The 19759-nt window shown below is 38.0% G+C and overlaps 1 protein-coding gene across 1 annotated transcript; it reads right to left on the minus strand.

Moving 5' to 3' along the window:
* Nucleotides 1–678: 678 nt before the first annotated feature.
* Nucleotides 679–7389, minus strand: LOC107821684 (cyclin-dependent kinase F-4-like). The gene is made up of 18 exons (XM_016648122.2): nt 7230–7389; nt 5122–5506; nt 4479–5030; nt 4321–4399; nt 4162–4230; nt 3994–4083; nt 3773–3911; nt 3367–3469; nt 3216–3268; nt 3058–3124; nt 2654–2762; nt 2303–2368; nt 2058–2126; nt 1908–1971; nt 1709–1819; nt 1464–1495; nt 1275–1356; nt 679–1176 (listed from the first exon to the last, which is right to left on the minus strand). The coding sequence occupies exons 3-18, from the start codon at nt 4484–4486 to the stop codon at nt 932–934; spliced, it is 1386 nt and encodes a 461-aa protein (XP_016503608.2). The 5' UTR covers nt 4487–5030; nt 5122–5506; nt 7230–7389; the 3' UTR covers nt 679–931.
* Between the last annotated feature and the right edge of the window lie 12370 nt (nt 7390–19759).

The raw sequence follows: 19759 nt of genomic DNA on the forward strand, positions 1-19759 counted from the left end.
AATCTCATCTTCCAATTCCCCCGTTGGTAATTGAAATTCTTTTTTTATTTTAGGACGTTCTAGAATACTATATCATTCCACCAAGAATATTACTTATTCAACTTTTACAACTTTCAGCAGATAAACTTATTTAACCCGTTGCCTAGATTTTGATACGAAGCTATTTGACGATATCTATCAAACTAACCTTGATAAAAGTACCCATATGTACAAGTCAACGCTAATATCTCAAAAGGGAATTTATAGAGAGAGGAAAGGAAGACATGAAGAAGAGAGAAATTATTATTTAGTTTCATTGAAGTATGCGCATTATACCAAATCCATTATTTTCATTTGAATTATATATTTGCATATATACACAGAAAAAGATTAGAATATGCACATATGTGGTCACATTCATTTTGAATCCACCGACCTTAGACCAGATATTCACCTCTGCAGAACCTAGTCTTTAAGGTATTGCTTTAACACAACTGTAGCTCAGCAAGGATACCCTAAGAAAACAAGGTATCTGCTGACGAAACTCAACGCGGTATTCCTAATAATCAAATCACCGTCCAAATATTTTCTACGACAGATAGAGTAGGCATCTGGTCGGAGACCACTAAACTTAGGACACTCAGCTGTCAAAATGTCAACGTAATATTGCAACGACGATCGCAAATACAAGTCAAAGAATACTATTTAAAACACCATCACACCATTTATTTATAGCAAATGTTGGTCAGAGAAATCTATTTCAAACACAACCACAACGTTTATTTAACACGCAGTTCCCAACATTCTACTGTATCACCGGAAGGAAACAAACTGACATAACATACATAAACTGCTTCTCACCAAACTTATCCAGATGTAGTCAGGCACACAACACCATTACTAGAAAACACCATCACAAGAAAACACACCCCGGGTACGACTGACCATCTCTTCATCCTGCGATTTTCCTCGAATAGCTTCTTCCAGGCATAATATCTTGAGATCGTCCCAGGAACACGTCACGCGGCCCATGCAACCCTCCTGCCTTCATAGGTTGAGGCAATGGATGCAACCCTCCGGCCTTCATAGGCTGAGGCAATGGATGCTTTATAGGCGCCCTAGCAGAGCCAATGCTCATGTTGGCAAGCTTCTCAGCAGCATCAGAGACTGCACGAGTCTTCACTGCAGAACCAACAACTGCCAAATAAGTAAAGTATAGGAACCAATACAAGTAACATTTGCCTTATAACCATTAACTACTAGTTGTACAGTAGAAGCTTAATGTTGGAACTCACCAGGAGCATTCCTTGCAGGAGGACGATACTTTGCTGGCTGCTTAATAGAGCCTTTTAGGGATTTATCGTTCTTCGTTGCATCCTGGACAAAAACAATTTTGGTATAAATTAGATGAAGCAGGACACTGATATCTACCCCTATTGGGCTGTTAAAAAAAAACCAATTCGAAGTTTTCCACAGTAAAATACCTGATAATTCAGTTGCAACTTCCTTTGGACACCTGTTACACATGTTACGAGGTGATCATTAGAAAATATCATATATGCATTAGAACAAAGGAAATAAACCATTTGTACAGAGTCAACAGACTAGAAAGGAACATGGTGCTTTCATGTTTGGATCCAGAACAGAAGACGGCAGTTTTTTAAAGCTCTGCAGGAAGAAAAATAGCTCCGATAACTATTAGGATTTATGTCAGATCTTTATACGCTACCTGCGCTAAATTGCGACTTGACAGGAGAGAAGTTGCTACGAGGTTTTGAGTTGGTTATTGTACCAGATGACCACCTATTGGTTTTCTGCTCCATGGCACCCTTCATTCCAGCTGCAACCACCAAAGATCTGATTAGTTATTTAAATATAAAACCCAATTACTTCCCAAAAAAGCTTTATTAAAAATAACAAAAACAAACCAGATGGAGGCGTCCTAGCAACAGCAGCCTTAGAACGTAGTGATGGAGGTATATAAAAGCAACTCTGTCATATCAAAACCGATATCAGTTCCATAAACTCTAAATAGGAGATAGAAAATTGATAGTTCACAAATAGAAGAAGTTTATCACCTGAAAGAAACGGTGCTGAAGAACTTCAACTGCTGTTGGCCTCTTGCAAGGGTCCCACGAACAAAGCAACTGCAGGAAACAAGAACAGGTGAGATGCCAAGTAAGCAGCTCAGTTATCCTTAGTTCCATATTTCAAACATTAAGAACAGGGAAGTAAATTTAAAAAGAAGGTTTTTCTCCTTCTGCTGCAAAGATCTATCAAACAAATTCATAAGATGAACGCAATTGCTTTCTCAAGATCTTACAGTGATTAGATTAACTGCATCCTCACTGGCAGATGGGAGTAACAAAGAAAGATTTACACCAGCGATCTGCCACATTAAACCACAAAGGAGGTGTCAAACAAATTTAACCAAAAACAAAAAGGTATGACCGATAAAACAGGCACTCTAAATTTCTACCATAGAGCCCACTTGTTCACATATTTGTGAAAAAACAAAAATCTCTAAGGATTAAAGAATCAAAACCGGATGATGGGGAGAGGATGAGTCAAGGAAAACCTTTAGAGATCAAGGTCTATTTATATCAGCTCATGAAAAACAACAGAACTTTTCTAGTCCCCTTTATTTAAAATAAACAAGGAGAACACATTCGACCTGCGGAAACTGGTAGTTGATAGAATTTGCAAGTTCGTGCCCATGAGCCCATTCACTCTTTGATGGACTACCTATAACACTGCATATTTTGTAGATCTCATCTGCTTCACTGCACCAAAAATGAGACAATTTTCAGCAAAAGGAAAATATATGGCAAAATTACTATGTCCAAAATCCAACTATCCATTATGAAACTATCATTAAACGTCTATAAAAATTAAACAGCAGTAGAAAACTGCTACATGAGCGGAATATCACATAGCCCAACCCATCTCAACTCTACCAATCACCCCTTATATAAATAATCAGTGCACATGTAAATTGAAATTGAACTGTAGTTCAAAAGTATAGAAGAAGAAAATGCATTAACAAAAAGGGAAAAAATCAGAAAGGCGAATGCACACCTTGAACCCGGGAATAGAGGACGAAGAGTTAATAGCTCAGCCATTATTGCACCCATTGCCCACATATCTGGATATAAGAGAGAGAATCAATAATAAAACCGAAGAAAAGCAATAGATTTCCCAAACAAGGAGGAAGAGCAACAAAATTTCATACTCACCGACAGCGGGACCATAGATAGGTGACTGTAGAAGAACTTCAGGGGCACGATACCTGCAGTTCGACATGACAGCTATCAGAAAAAGGAAAAAAGAAAAGATCACGTGAGTAACTTGCTCAAATAAGATAAAACAGATCGGGGATGCACTGACCAGCGAGTTGAGACATATTCCGTATATGGGGGCTGAGAATTGATCTCCCGAGCAAGACCGAAATCAGCAATTTTTATTGTATCTTTTGAAACCAACAAGTTCTCTGTACAACAGTAGAAAAACATGTCAGATCAGAACCCCGAAAATTGAAAAAAAAGTCTGATGAAATGCCGTAATATGCTGTTATGGACTGCAAGTCAAATCCAAAATAAGAAAAAGAGAGTTTGAACTTCAACTCTGCAGAGGAAATGCAAAAGGGGGAAAACATAGCTTTGGAAATATTAGCTTTCACCTTCAGTCTTCACCATCAAATAGCAAGGAAATCCAACCCTTCAATTTAATAAATGAAAAGATCCTCACAGAAGCTGTGATTAAATTAACTCAAAAGAGAATCAGCTATGATCACCTGGCTTAAGGTCGCGATGAAAATATCCTCGTTGATGCATGTATGCAAGACCTTGAAATATTTGGAAGCACCAGTTTCTCACTTCTGATTCTAAGAAAAGCTTAGGCCTGTCCTTCATAAGGTGATATAAGTTGCACTCCTGAGAAAAGTCCACATGGAGTTAGATAAGTAAATATAACTGATTCATAAAGAAATATTGATGGTCAAGAACCATCACATACCATGTATTCGAACACAAAGTACAAAATGTCATTCTCCCTAATCACTTCTTTGAGCTTAACGATATTTGGATGGATCATTTTCCTCAATGACTGCAAAAGAATAAGCAATTAATTGCATTCGAAAGAGGAAAAGGCAAGGGTAACTATTAAGGCAGAATCTCATTTTACCTTGACTTCTCTCAAGTTTATGCATTCTTCCCATGAATAATACTTCTTCTTCATTTTTTTAATTGCAACCTATGGTACATAAATGAGTAGTTTTAGAAGAACTTTCAACAGTAGCAATATCAGTAATTTATTTCTTGTTGTTAAGAAATTCAAACCTACCACTTCACCAGTCTGTTTATTCAAAGCTCGCCACACACTCCCAAATGTACCATTACCAACTTCCTTAATTATCTTGTACCTGTGCCATCACCAGAACATGTTGAGCAAAAACTGAAAATAAAGAGTGCTAATTGTCAGGAAAAAATTCACCATCGCACCTTTCCATTTTTTGGAGGTTCAGTAGCACAAAGGACACCCGGTTATTGGAGATATAAAGACAATAAAAACAACGTGGAGTTGTTACTCTTCACTAGTTGACTGGAAAGAGAATTATTAAATAGGAACTAGTAGCCTGGCTGATTCAGCAAAATCAACCGTCAGTTTTCTGCTGCAGTACGGACAAGAACAAAACCAGTACTGATAAGATGGATGGGCTTGACAGCCTTATTCATCAAATATACCGCACTAACAAATCCACTATAATAACAAGGCAGAGAAAGCAAGGAAACATAGATGCTGAAGAGCATGTTGATCTCACTTCACAACTAAGACCCGAAACAAACCCAATTCAGAAGGATGAATTATCAGCTCAAGATCCAGTTGACAGTGTTTCTGAAAAGTACACTAGCTCCTTGCTTCAAATACGCTCTAATCTGATATTGATACTCCAGTTAACTGAATCCTGATGAAGGTTCCTAGAAACTAAGACAAAAGTGGGTAAATGCAATCTAACTCTCAACGATGCGTAGAAACATCAGCTGACTTTAGTCCTGCACACAAGGAAAGAGACATAAAAGATTAGTGTGATGCTATTACAAACATAAACAACTGGATAAGCAGACACACAACCCATATCAATACCTCAGAGGAAGGTTCCAAACGATCCAGAATGGGTTTTGTATTGGTGATGCACTAGGAACAATAGACTTGCCGAGGTAGTTAACAGTACAGTAACAACTGACATCATAACAAGGTGGGTGCAGCTTACTTATGAAATTGAGCAAAACATCCAACACCTAGCTTATACAAAATTCGCATTTGGCCTCCTGTACTGATCATTCAATAGAAGCTGTTCACTAAGTGCAATTGACAAAAGAAACAAGAAGGAAAGTTCCACGGATGAGGAACCGCCAATCAAGGACTTCCTGGAATGAAAAAGCTTGGCACTCGAAGCGAACTGAGCAAAGGTACAATTGCTCCATGTCCTAAGTAATATTAATACCCTGGAATTGAAATCTACCAAATCCTGGAAAAGCATTACCAAAGAAAACGAAAGCACTTGAGAAAGATGTCGGAATAGCATTATTTGACTAATTAAATATAAAGCAAATAATTAACTGGTGAGCACTCAAAAGGAACCTCTTACAATTTCCTTACGTAAATACACATGAAACAAGAGTAGCAGAGACCGGTTGTCTCCACCACTGTTCAAGTTATCAGCAGGACAATAATGGATAATTAGAACGCGATCATATATTTTGTTAATTACAGCCACATGATCATTTTTGAGGCACTCATAAATGTCGTAAAGCATACACAAGGAAAGAACAAATACAAAAAAATGGATAGAAAATTGTGAATCTGATGACAGTCGCATAATTTTTGCAGCTCAAAGCTGAATATTACCTATGAATATTCACAACATGCACACATAATTAAATCATTAAATGGCGTGACAAGTTTATACATGAAAAATTCTATATTATGGTGCATCTCGCCGCAATGACTATTTAATAAGCAATTAACAGATAGAAAAACCACTGTAACAGCTATGCACACATAAGGTGCAACTTACAACCATTAATGCCTAACAAACAATTACAACTACACAATTAAATAGCTGAAACCCCAGCTTTGAAGACTTACCTAGATCTATCATTAAGGTAATGATACTTTCTAAACCTCAAAAGCTTTTAGCAACTCAATAAATTAACCCTCAAAAGGCCAAAACTTAACAACACCCAAAAGACTAAGTCACCACCAAAATCCACAAGATCACCAGATTCCAAGCATTGAGCTGGTAAAAGAATACACCCAACCCACCAAATCAATCAGTCAACTAACCTCAAACCCAAACTAGTTGCACAAATCCTCCATATCTATTCGCTCTATTAAAGCACATAGCATTCCAATTTCTAGCTAGGCTCTCTTGGCTATTTCCTCAGCCTCGTGGATAGACTTTTCAGACTCACGAGTTTTCTTTTCCAGAAGGGAAATTCTTTCCATCAATTCTGTACTAATGAGGTTAGCCTACAGTGACAACTCATACAACAACAACAACAACAACCCAGTATAATCCCACTTAGTGGGGTCTGGGGAGGGTAGTGTGTACGCAGACCTTACCCCTACCCTAGGGTAGAGAGACTGTTTCAATTACCAACTAGACTCTGTATATTTATTAAGAAATCCACTAAATACCATTACATGTAAAAAAACTCGAGGCAAACGGAACTTCATGTAACTATAGCTGTATAGCAAGGGGTGCTAACGCACAATCCATGTAACCGGAATCACCCAATCAAATTGGATAAAGCAATCCCTCATACACCACAATAAAAGAGACTCACACAAAACTAGCTCCACAAGCAAATAAAAACTCAATCATGCATACATCAGCCCAAATTGAGATTAGAAGGAAAGCAGAATAAACATTATAATTTATAGCCGAAAAATCAGATAATACATTAAAACAGGTGCTAGCTCGAGAAATTGTATTACAACGCCTCAAATTCATTAACAAAGCACAATTCAAACACCAACACAATAACTGCAAGATGAAAATCAAACAATTCATAACGCGTAGATTCAGAACTAGTTAATTCCAAACAAAAACATCAAATACGTTCAGATCTGACCTCAAATTCATATAATAACAAAATATACAACCACAAATTCATAAATTACCCTCAAAAACAAAAAAAATACAAAGCAACAAAAAAAATAAGGAGGAGAAATAGCAATAAAATTACCTGTAGGTGAAACGGCATAACCTAAGGAAGCCACGGAAGAGAGAAAGAAGAAATCCAGAGCAGCTAATTTTAACAAACCCTAGAAAAAAGTGATTTTCTGATTTGAATGTGTTTTTTTCTCTCTCTAGGTGATAATTTTTTGGCCTCTGCAAAATGGCAGTTTCACCAGCCGACTCCTCTATTTATATAATGATGTGATGATGATGCCAATCTTCGCTTTGTGGGCAAGAAAAGGTTAAAATAAAGGGAAAAAGAAATAAAACCTAATTATTATAAAACGTGTGGTATTTTATTTATTTTTGGTCTTTTTTTTTTGTTAAGAAATGGAAAAGTCGAGGCGACGTTACCTTTAAAAAGAGTGTGGTTAAAATTGTAAGTCTTTTTTGAAAGGAAAAAAAATTAATGGTAATAGTCCTTTCACTTTTATTCAACAAACTTTTATAAAAAACTCTGAAATAGTAAAAAAATATAATTAAAGGAATAATGTGACCTAAATTATTATAAATTTCGAATAAATTTTTTCGCCATGCAGACCTATAGTATTCAAATTAAACACGAGTGCATTAGTAATAAGAGACGAAGGGGTAGGGTAATAGATCGCTAATTTCTTAAAAGACGATAAAGAAAGAAACGTGAACTCTTCGAGAAGACTTTAACCGTAAAAAACTAAAGCATCAAATTAAGAGTATTCACCAAATTTTCTTCCATAGTTTGCTTCACGAGTAGACTGTACCAAACCTATGATTTGAGTAAAGAAAAGGAACCTACAACGATTTTTTATTTTTTGTGTTATATTCTATAAATCTTTTGAAAATGAATTATATAAGTAATTTACCCAAACTATTCAATAGAGAGCGTTTTAATCTTTTAGGTATTGAAAACTTGAGAAAACGACTAGTTAGGTTGTGATTCTATAAAACTTCCTTTTTTTTTCCTCCACATTTAACCGAAAATATGAAAATACATTAAAAGGCAATAGTTAGGAGATCATCAAAATGATATTTGAATTGTGACCTTTTTAATCATAGAATTGTCTTTGCATCTTCTTCTCTTTTTTTTTTTTTACTATTTATAAAAAAAATAGTCGATGAAATTGAAAGATTCAAAAGGAAATGTAAAAGACATTGTTGAAAATTATCCTTTAATAAAAGAATTTCCTTTATACGGAGTATATAATAAGTAAAGGAATATTATTCTAGCTTAGCAATACTTTAGTGTACCCACGGTTTTGTGGGAAATTTGGTCCTAAACGAGTAATGGGAAAATTAAACAAAGAAGATCGACTATTCAAAAATCTATCTATACTATATTAAAAGTACGAAAGCCCTTAGCGAAATATCGTTCGCCTTTTTTACCCTTTAAAATTGGAGTTCACACTAGACAAAATAGTCATTTAATTATTCTCCTAATATTTTGTTCTTTGAAATTGACTAAAATTTTTGTTATTAAATTATTTTCCATTAAACTAGGTAGGAAACCCTAAAATTTAGGACTTTAAAGTCAATTAAAGCTTTACCTAACTTAAATATTTTCCTTATTTGAATTATATATGTCACATAATTATAATTCTTACATGTTGCTTTCATGGATATATATTCTGTGAAAAAAAGTAAATAATGTGTATTTTAAATAAAATTAAAGTAAATAACTGATCCATCAATTTTATGCCTAATATTTAAAAAGGCACGTAAGAAATAGTGCATTTAAGTCATAGTTTTGATTTAAAAAAAAGAAAACATTAATGATAATTCATATTAAGGTGACATGAATTTAGACTTTAAAAAGCAAATGTGACATTCTATTTTCTTTTAACAATAAGGACGTAGAATTTGAAATATACTTACAAGTTTTGTCCATTTTTATTGTCTAAATATTAAGAAATAATCATGATAATCTTTTTTAAATGTGACATTATTTTAAATGGTAGAATAAGTTGATCAATATATATTTTGTACACAAAAATAGGAATAGAAAAAGAATATATATGTAATTGGTCGCGAGTAAAAGTACTTTAGAAAGAAATTATAGGTAAATAATATAAAAATTGTTAATAATAATCGAGTTCGGATGCCTATATGATTATTAAGTTATCAATAGAATAAGGTTGCAGCTTTAGCAGTACCGTAAAATGAGGAGGTTGCAGCTTTAGCAGTACCGTAAAATGAGTAAAGATAAAAAAAATTAATTGTTGGTAAACTATCTTACATAAATTTTTTAATAAGTAACATGAAATATACATGCAATGTATGTACCCAAGTCCTCAAGTAAAGTTGAATGATTTTTTTTACCTTTCAATCAAACGCTACTCCTATAACTTTTTTTGTACAATAAAGCAAGCAAGAGAAACAACTGAAGGAAAAACTATTAGACTAGATCAAACTCCTAAGGAAGAACTACTCTTAATTTTATATAATAACATAAACATATTTTTGAATATTATTTATTTTATTTATAAAAATTTATTTTTCATTAACATGAGGGACACGCGCAACGCGCGTATGCTAAAACTAGTATTCCTAAATGTGTAACAATAACATATATATCGTGCAATTTCATAAGTGAGATCTGAGGAGGATAGTTTTTACGCAAACTTTACTCCTACTGTGTATGAACTATAGAGTCTGTTTTCGATAGACCCGGCTTAAAAAAAAATATATATATGTTTGAGAAAAAAATAATAGTGGAGAGGCCATGTTAAAAATATAGAATAAAAAAAATAATAACGACAGCAAAATAATTAGAGAGCACCAACGCAAAGGAAACAACAAGTAATATGAAAAATTGCAGAGGGATAATATTTTATTTCATAAAATTTTAAGAAAAGTCGTACATGCTTACTCCTTCTAGAAAGTAAAAATATTCTGCAAATCTACGTTAAATAAAAGGGAGTAATAACTTATGATATTTGATTCTTAGTTTTTTCATTTTTGTAATCTTCTATATGACCGAGTAGTTTATATGATTAATTTTTATTCGTAAATAATTAATACTACTACTACTAGATAATCAATTGGACTATTTTGTGACAAATTTAGTAATTGGGACAACTATTTTGGGGACCATGGGGCCTAGTTAGGTACACTTTAATAAATGGGGATGAAAAGAAATTGTTTTGTCAACGGTGAAAACAAAATTTAATATATGGTCATGTTTAATATGTGCATCATAAATTGTTTATAATATTAAGTGACATGGATTCATTCATGAAACATGTTTTAGACTTTCTTTTAGTTAAAATTGAAAATGAGAAAGACTAATCGGACATCAATAATTAAGAGATTATGATCGTAATATTGAATTTAAATTGTGATATTTTAGCCATTGAGTTGTCCCTTTGGTACATCGTCTTTAATGCTTAGTTGAGCGATGTACTTATGATGATATAAAAGAACAATTCGGTATACAAAGTATCACATATTTACGTAAAATCCGGGAAAAAAATCGCACCTAAAGGGGTTTACTTACATTTGTATATTTGTGATTTTACCTCGTTTACGTTTTTAATCTACTTCAATTTATCTATAGTCTATTGTCTTTTCTTTTCATGTAGTAAGAGTGATGGAGAGTTTAGTTTTTCATTACACATTGTTGGTTCTATCACAAAATGAGACAGGATAAAATTTTACATAAAATAATTCTTTTGTATGCGCCCGTATTTTGAAATTAATTATGTTTAGTATATGCTATTGTTATTGTTATATTGCTAAAATATGATATCTGACTTGTTTTTTCTAAGCTAGTTTACGCATATCTTGTTAATTCTATTGAGTATCTACTATCTCTTATCAACACAAATACCAAGTAACTTTGTCTGTCAAGGTTTAGACAGATAGAAAAAATAACCTAATATTTTTGTCTTCCCTAAAAAAAAAAAGAGGCAGTCTGATGCACGAAACATCCCGCATTCAGGAAGGGTCTGAAAAAAGGTCCGCATCCTAAGGGTATGATGTAAATAGTTTACCTTGATACAAGTATTAATGATCAATTTTACGGCTCGAACCCGTAATTTATAGATCACACAGAAACACTCCCTTCATTTTTGCCTTCCATAACATTTCGACAAAACAATATCTAACTTTACAAGCTTAGGAAGCTTCTCTTTGCTTTCGAATAGAATTTTCATAAAAAGTGATGTGCCATTTCACATGAGGATTTTTTCTAACTACTTTTGGTGAAAGCATATCCGATTTAAAGCCTAAACCCTTTCAAAAGCAAGTGGCAATTAAAGCATGAAAGTAAGGTATGTCTCATGCCTAAATACAATGATCCCAATATATCATTATTTCGTGTACCTTATCTTTAAAGCTTTTCTATTTGTGTCTCTTTATTTATTTATTTATTTCATTTTTTTTTAAAAGTGTATATATATCCTGCAAGATGAAATTTGTATGTCACTCTGTCCTGTGAAAAATCACGTGTTCAATGAAAGAAATTAAAATTGCACAATATAATATGAGGAATATTAACTCGCTAGACATGCAAAAGTGAATTTTTTTTGTGCTTCAGACGATCTGACTAATTCTACGTATAGTTATATACTTTTTTGATCAAGGCCGTGATTGACATTAACAAAGTTGAATGCACAAGAAAGAAGTTTGAAACCTAGGCCAATTCATTGTTTTATGCGAAACAAATCCTTCTATTTGTCATTTTGCTTTGTTGACTCTCAAATTTTACCATTATTGTAACTTCTCTAATGTTAATCAAATAATATTGTTTATCGAGGATGCGTTGAGATTGAGGCTTTTCCCGTTCTCTCTTCGGGGTAAAGCATTAGATTAGTTAGAAAGTCTCCCCAATTATTCTATTACGACATGGGATGAATTGGCGGACAAATTTATTGCCAAGTTCTTTTCTCCAAGTCATATGGCGGCTCTTCGGGATAAAATTCTAGCCTTCAAGCAAGAGCCAACGGAACCTCTACGAGATATGGGAAAGATATAGAACAATGGTGAAAGAGTGCCCTAATAACGACATGACCGAGGCTATGATTCAACAAACCTTTTATCGGGGCATCAACACCACGAATCAATGCATTGTGAACCAATTGGCCGGAGAGAACTTTATGAAACTTTCTTACCAAGAGGCATGTGATGTACTTGATGAAATGTCCAACACCTCTTCGACATGGCAAAGCCGAGCAAATGTACCCCAAGGTGACCCCACGGTCATCCATTTGCACAAGGAATTGCACGATCATGGTCAAGCTATTGCCGAGCTTACTACTACTATGAACCAACTGGCGAAAGCGCAGTTACAACAAATCTAAAATTCGCGCCAAGTCAATGCAATGGAAGGTGTCACTATGCTTAAGAAAAGGCAAAGAGGGCAACAATCTCAAGGGAATTGTGAACAATATGACAATGATGGTAGTGGGTTTTCAAATGAGTGTTATGATGACCAAAATGAAGAGGTTCAATATGTCAACAACTATCAAGGCAATAGAAGCAACTCTTCCAACCAACAATGGCGACCTCAAGGAAATTGGGGCAATCAACAACAAGGCGTAGGTAATTGGAATAACAACAATCAACAACAAGGTGGTGGCAATTGGAATAACAACACCAAAACAACAATTGGGGTAATCAAGGCAACCAAGGGAATAGGAATGGTAATAACAATAATTGGGGCAACAACAACAATCAAGGCGGGTGGAACAACAATGGAAACCAAGGCAACAGGGGGATGGGCTTTCAAAGGCCCCTAATGTACCAACAACCGAGCAATCAACCCCCTTTCCCTTCTCAAGGTCCTAGTTCTTCCGGAGGTGATATGGGAAGAAATGAAAGCATGTTCGAGCAAATGATGAAAAATAACCAAGATTCCGTTGCCTAATTGGCTTCTCATAATACATCTATCCGGAACTTGGAGGTGCAATTAGGCCAAATATCTCAAGCGTTGAATACTCGTCCCAAGGGTGCTCTACCAAGTGATACGGTAGTGAACCCGAAGGGTGGGAATAACAATCATGTGATGGCGTTTACAACAAAAAGTGGGAGAGGCGGTGATGTGAATGCCTCAAAGCAAAAACAAGTTGTGGATGAAGATGTTGAGTTGCGTGATGATGATGTACCTTTGGTTGTTGAAGATGTGGTTGAAGAAAATGTGAACAATGATGTGAGGATTGATATTGATGAGGCTGAGGTAGAAACTCAAGATGTCATGAACCCGTCTAGGTAACACGTGATTGACATGCCCGAGCCGGTTGTGCCAAGAGCCAAGGCTCCTTTGCCAAGGCCACATCCACCTTATCCTCAGAGGCTCGCGAAGTAGAAGAATGATAATCAGTTTAAAAAGTTTATTGATATGATGAAGAGCTTATCTATTAATGTGCCATTGGTTGAGGAACTTGAACAAATGTCGGGCTATGCAAAATTCATGAAAGACTTGGTCACAAAGAAGCGTTCTATGGATTGTGAAACTATAAAGATGACTCACCAAGTTAGTGCTATAGTGCATTCAATGGCCCCGAAGCTTGAAGATCCCGGTGCTTTCACCATTCCTTGCACCATTGGGAGTGCGGATTTTGCAAAGACCCTTTGTGACTTGGGGGCTAGCATAAATTTGATATCGTACTCGGTCTTCAAGACTTTGGGAATTGGACAACCTCGACCTACCTCAATAAGACTTCAAATGGTGGATCGATCGATGAAGCGACCTTTAGGCATAATTGATGATGTACTTGTCCGGGTGGATAAGTTTATATTGCCGACCGACTTTGTCATATTGGATTGTGAGGTGGACTTTGAAGTGCTGATTATTCTTGGTAGACCTTTCCTAGCTACAGGGAAGGCATTGGTTGATGTTGAAGCGGGTGAGTTGACTTTTCGAGTGGGGGATGAGAAGATGGTATTCCATGTTTGCAAATCAATGAGACAACCCAATAACACAGAGGTGTGTTCATTTGTGGACATTGTCATAGCTGTGATAGTGGATGACACAAGTTCCATGATCCATGTTGAAGATCCCCTTGAGGCCGTGCTTCTTAATATGGATGTCAATGATGATGCTAGTAGAGTGGAGTGTGTGAATGCATTGCATGGTATGGGTTCATATTTATATGAGCCTTGGAAGCTATCTTTGGATCTTAAAAACTGCAAAACTCCACCAATAAAGCCATCGATTGAGGAGCCACCGGTGTTGGAGTTGAAGCCACTTCCTTCATACCTCAGGTATGAATACTTGGGTTCAAATTCTACTTTACCTGTTATTCGTTCGTCTTGCTTAACTAATATGCAGGTTGACGCCACTTTGGCAGTACTTCAAAAGCGGAAAAGGCGATTGGATGGACATTGGCCGACATTCGGGGTATAAACCCTGCATTTTGCATGCATAAGATCATTTTGGAGGAGGATGTAAGGCCTTACTTGGAGCATCAAAGAAGACTAAATGAGGCGATGCAAGATGTGGTGAAGAAAGAGGTTATCAAGTGGTTAGATGTCAGTGTGGTTTATCCTATTTCCGACAGTTCTTGGACTTCTCCGGTGCAATGTGTGCCGAAGAAGGGTGGTATGACTGTGGTGACCAATGACAACAATGAACTCATTCCTACTCGCACAGTCACTGGGTGGAGAGTATGTATGGACTATCGGAAGATAAACAAGGTTACCCGGAAAGATCATTTCCCATTGCCATTCCTTGGCCAAATGCTAGATTGTCTTGCGGGGCATGCTTTCTATTGCTTCTTGGATGTTTACTCGGGGTACAATCAAATTTTAATTGCCCCGGAGGACCAAGAGAAGACAACTTTTACATATCCCTATGGCACATTCGCTTTCTCTCAGATGCCATTCGGATTGTGTAATGCTCCGGCAACCTTCAAACGTTGCATGATGGCTATTTTCACCCACATGGTGGAGGATATCTTGGAGGTTTTCATGGATGATTTCAGTGTGGTTGGGGATTCTTTTGATGAGTGTCTGAAAAATTTGGATAGAGTTTTGGCACGGTGTGAAGACACAAACCTCGTACTCAATTGGGAAAAATTCCATTTCCTAGTTGAAGAGAGTATAGTGTTGGGTCACAAAATCTCGAAGCGGGGAATTGAGGTTGACAAAGCCAAGATAAAGGTGATTTCAAGGCTCCCTCCCCCTATTTCTGTCAAATGGGTGAGAAGTTTTCTTGGGCACGCGGGTTTTTACCGGAGGTTCATAAAGGATTTTTCTAAAGTGGTACACCATTTGTGCAAGTTGCTAGAGAAAGATGCAAAGTTCTTATTCGACGAGAGTTGTATGCAAGCATTCGAGCTTCTCAAGCTCAAGTTGACTTCTACCCCTATCATTACCGCACCAAATTAGAGCTTGCCTTTCGAGCTCATGTGTGTTGCTAGTGACGTTGCGGTTGGGACTGTTTTGGGCCAAAGAATCAATAAGATGTTTCATCTGGTGTACTACGCAAGCAAGACCATGAATGAGGCTCAAAGGAACTATACAGTCACCGAAAAGAGTTTTTGGCTATTGTGTTTGCTGTGGAAAAGTTTCGACCTTACCTTATGGGGGCCAAAGTTATAGTGCACACCGATCATGCCTCCCTTAGGTATTTGATGACCAAGAAAGACTTCAAGGCGAGATTGATGAGATGGGTGTTACTTCTTCAAGAGTACCTAGAAATTATTGACCAGAAGGGTAGTGAGAATCAAGTGGCGGACCACTTGTCTCGTTTGGAGGAGGAGGGGAGGCCTTGTGACGGTGTTGAGATCAATGATTCATTTTCCGACGAACAACTCCTTGCGGTGTCAATGAAGGATATGCCATGGTTTGCTGATGTTGCAAATTATCTTGTTACCGAAATCATCTCGTGTGAGCTCTCTTCCAACCAAAGGAAGAAGCTCAAGCGGGATAGCTTGGATTTTTATTGGGACGAGCCATATTTGTTTAAGATTTGCACCGATGGTATGATTCGACGATGTGTCCCGGAGGAGGAACAATTGGGTATTTTGGAGGCTTGCCATTCCTCTCCCTATGGTGGCCATCATGGCCAGGCGAGAACGACTTCTAAAGTGCTTAGTTGCGGATTTATTGGCCTACCTTGTTTAAAGATGCGGGTGATATGGTCAAGAGATGTGATGAATGCCAAAGAGCCGGCGAAATTTCTAAAAAGGATGAGATGCCCCTCAATACAATTCTCGAAGTGGATATTTTTGATGTTTGGGGCATCGATTTCATGGGTCCTTTTGTGAGCTCTTGTGGGAACACTTACATTCTCGTGGCGGTGGATTATGTCTCAAAGTGGGTTGAAACCGTGGCTTTTCCAAACAATGAAGCCCGGAGTGTTGTGGCATTTTTGAAAAAGAGTATCTTCACAAGGTTTGGCACTCCCCGTGCTATCATTAGTGATGGGGGGTCTCACTTTTACAACAAGGATTTCGACACGTTGCTTTCTAAGTACGGTTTCAATCATAAGGTTTTGACCCCCTATTATCCTCAAGCTAGTGGCTAAGTGGAAGTCTCCAACAGAGAAATTAAGAGTATCTTGCCTAAAACTGTCAATGCTAATAGGACTGATTGGTCGAAAAAGTTGGATGACGCTCTTTGGGCTTATCAGACGGCTTACAAAACTCCGATTGGTATGTATCCATATTGGTTGGTGTTTGGAAAAGCTTGCCATCTTCCGGTGGAATTAGAGCACAAGGCCATATGGGCTTTGAGGAAGTTGAACTTAGAATGGGATGTTGCGGCAAATCTTCGGATTGAACAACTTAATGAGCTCGATGAGTTTAGAATCCATGCCTACTCCAGCTCATCCTTGTACAAGGACAAAATGAAGTACCTTCACAACAAATATGCTCGGGGTAAGGAGTTCAAGGTTGGAGATATGGTTCTCTTGTTCAATTCTCGGTTACGTCTATTTCCGGGTAAGCTCAAGTCAAAGTGGAGTGGGCCCTTTGAAGTTGTGTTCGTGACCCCATTTGGTGCTCTTGATCTAAGGAACAATAATGGTGAAGTATTCAGAGTCAATGGACATCGGGTCAAGCATTATCTTGGGAAATTTGATGATAGCCATATGGTGACACTTCTCCATCTAAAGTGATGTGTTGGTAGCATGCGTCGTGCCGCGACGTTAAATCAAGCGCTGCTTGGGAGGCAACCCATGTCTTTTTATTTTTGTTGTTTTTTTGTGTTTTTCTTGGTAGTGTAGGTTTGATTTTTGAGCTAACTGATTGTGAGATGTTGCAGGGATTGAGTTGATGCAGTGCAAAATAGTTTGAAAAAAGTTGAACAGTCTCTGAAGTTTGCCAGTGCGGCCGCATTGCACTTTGTGTGGTCCGCACTGGTGATGGTCAAAAGTGGTGCTCTCTAAAGTTTGCCACCACGACCGCATTCCATTTAGTACGGTCCGCGGTGGACCTCCGCGGCCGCGATCTGCTTTTGTGCGGTCCGTGGAGGTTGCCTTCTCAAGCTTCAAGTGAAGAAACCCAGCACGGTCCGTAGTCGGTTTTGTGCGGCTGCGCTGGTAGGTGAGGATGGGTCCCATTGCTTCTCTATAAATAGACCCCAAGGGTCACCCTTTACCCTTTTCGAACTCTTAACACTTAGAAGTCTAAAAGCACTGTTCACACTCTCATTTGATTGTAATTCTTGTTTGCATTGATCAGTTGCATTCCATATTCACAATCTGGTAACATTTCATCCATATTTCATTGATTAATTTTATACTTGCCTTTTATTTTCATGCCCAATAGTCTTAGCTTCTTTTTCTTCTCGTAGTTTTTTCTTCTTCTTTATTTAACTGTTAGCGTAGGGTAGTTTTAAATGCTGGGTTTGTATGCTGAATATGCTTAGTGATTGGGCAATTGAGTACGGACAAGTTAGGTGTAAAAATTGAACAAAAATAGCAAAAACTTAAACCCTAACTTAGTGCCTGTGCAAAATACTCTTCGCGGCCCGCGGTCGTCTTTGTGCGGTCCGCGGTGCCCTAACGCGGTCTGCATGGCCATTTTGCACGGACTGCGGTGCCCAAGTAACTAAAATTGAACCTATGCCCCGCGCGACCGCATTGCACTTTATGCGGTCTGTGCTGGCCCACCGCGACCGCAATCCCACTTTGTGCAAACTGCGGTGGGGAGATTCAGAGAGATGTTTTTCAGGGCCTTGTCCCAATGCGGACTGCGGTTGCCTTTGCGCGGTCCGCGGTGCCCCCAGTGCGACTGCACTCCTTTTTGTGCAGGCCGCGGTGCACTATTTCTGCATCTTGTAGCTTCTGTTCTACAATTCATTTTCCACATCTCTTTCACTATCTGTGTTGATACTAACAAAGCTAGATGTTTTTGCTTGCAGACAATGGTCAAACAAAGAGGCAAAGGCTCGAAACAACCCGGCCGAGGTGATTCCTCCCAAGGAGGGAAGCAAAGGATGGTAAAACTCATTCCCCAGGCTAGAAAAAACATAAAGAACATGAGGAAAGCAATCAAAGCGGCTGACAGAGCCATTGACAAATCGGGGAGTGAGTACGAGCCCTCCCGGGAGATCTCTTCAGATTTAGTCCCACTATACATCCCGTATCCGGAGATGGCCATACATAGAGACACTCCTCCCTCTTCCCCCGATGCTCAAGCTTCAATCAACATTTCTTCTGGGTCGTCTGAGGGCTCAGTGACAGGTAGTAGGGATGAATACTCTACCTCTCCCACAGCGTCACTATCTGGAGAGGGTGCTAAGGGTGATGAGCGAGATGAGGAGTTACCTCGGGGTGGTGTGCCTCAGGTTGGGGGTGTTGACCGGACTAGAAATCTCACTATTTGGGAAGATAGATTCGTCAGCCAGGTGGCGTTCCACAAGTTTAGGGAATGGTGGCCGTCACGAAAGTTGATTCTTGAGAGGAGCTTCATTGACAGAGACCTTCTACCCCTACACCCCAATGTACATAGACAGTTTCAAGCTTGAGTGGGTTGGGAGTTCTTTAAAGATAATTGTATGAATGCGAATGAGCACATGGTCAAGGAGTTTTATAGCAATATGACTCACATCTTGAAGGGCACTAAAGTGACCAAAGTGCGAAACAAGAATGTGATATTTACCGGGAAGGCACTAAATGAATACTTGGGGTTCATTGAAGAAGACGAGTCCCTGTACAATGAAAAGTTGGCAATGGGCGAGGAGGTTCGTCTGTGGTTAGCTTCATACCTGGCAATCCCGGGTACGGTTCCAGAATGGTTGCAAGCAGGGGCCAAAATACTTCGGAGGACCTTCAACTTTGAGGCTAGGGGGTGGTTGACTTTTGTGTGCAGTCGGCTTGACCCCACTACCCATGATTAGACTATTCCACTTGCCTAGGCTGTTCTTATTGCATCTATTATGGTGGGATACCCTATCAACATGGGAAATGTGATGTCCCGCATTATTTCTGCAGTGGGGTTGAGCATGACCAGAACTACCCTTTTCCCAGCACCCTCACTATGTATTTCCGGGACATGAAGGTGGAGAATAGACCTTTTGATATCAAGGTCAAACCTGTGGCTCCATTTTCATGGTACAGTTTGAAGGGGTCAGACAACCCCAAGAACAAAAATTACAAGCTGCCTGCTTCTGCCC

Source organism: Nicotiana tabacum, chromosome 5 (assembly GCF_000715075.1).
Source record: "Nicotiana tabacum cultivar K326 chromosome 5, ASM71507v2, whole genome shotgun sequence".
Taxonomy (NCBI): Eukaryota; Viridiplantae; Streptophyta; class Magnoliopsida; order Solanales; family Solanaceae; genus Nicotiana; species Nicotiana tabacum.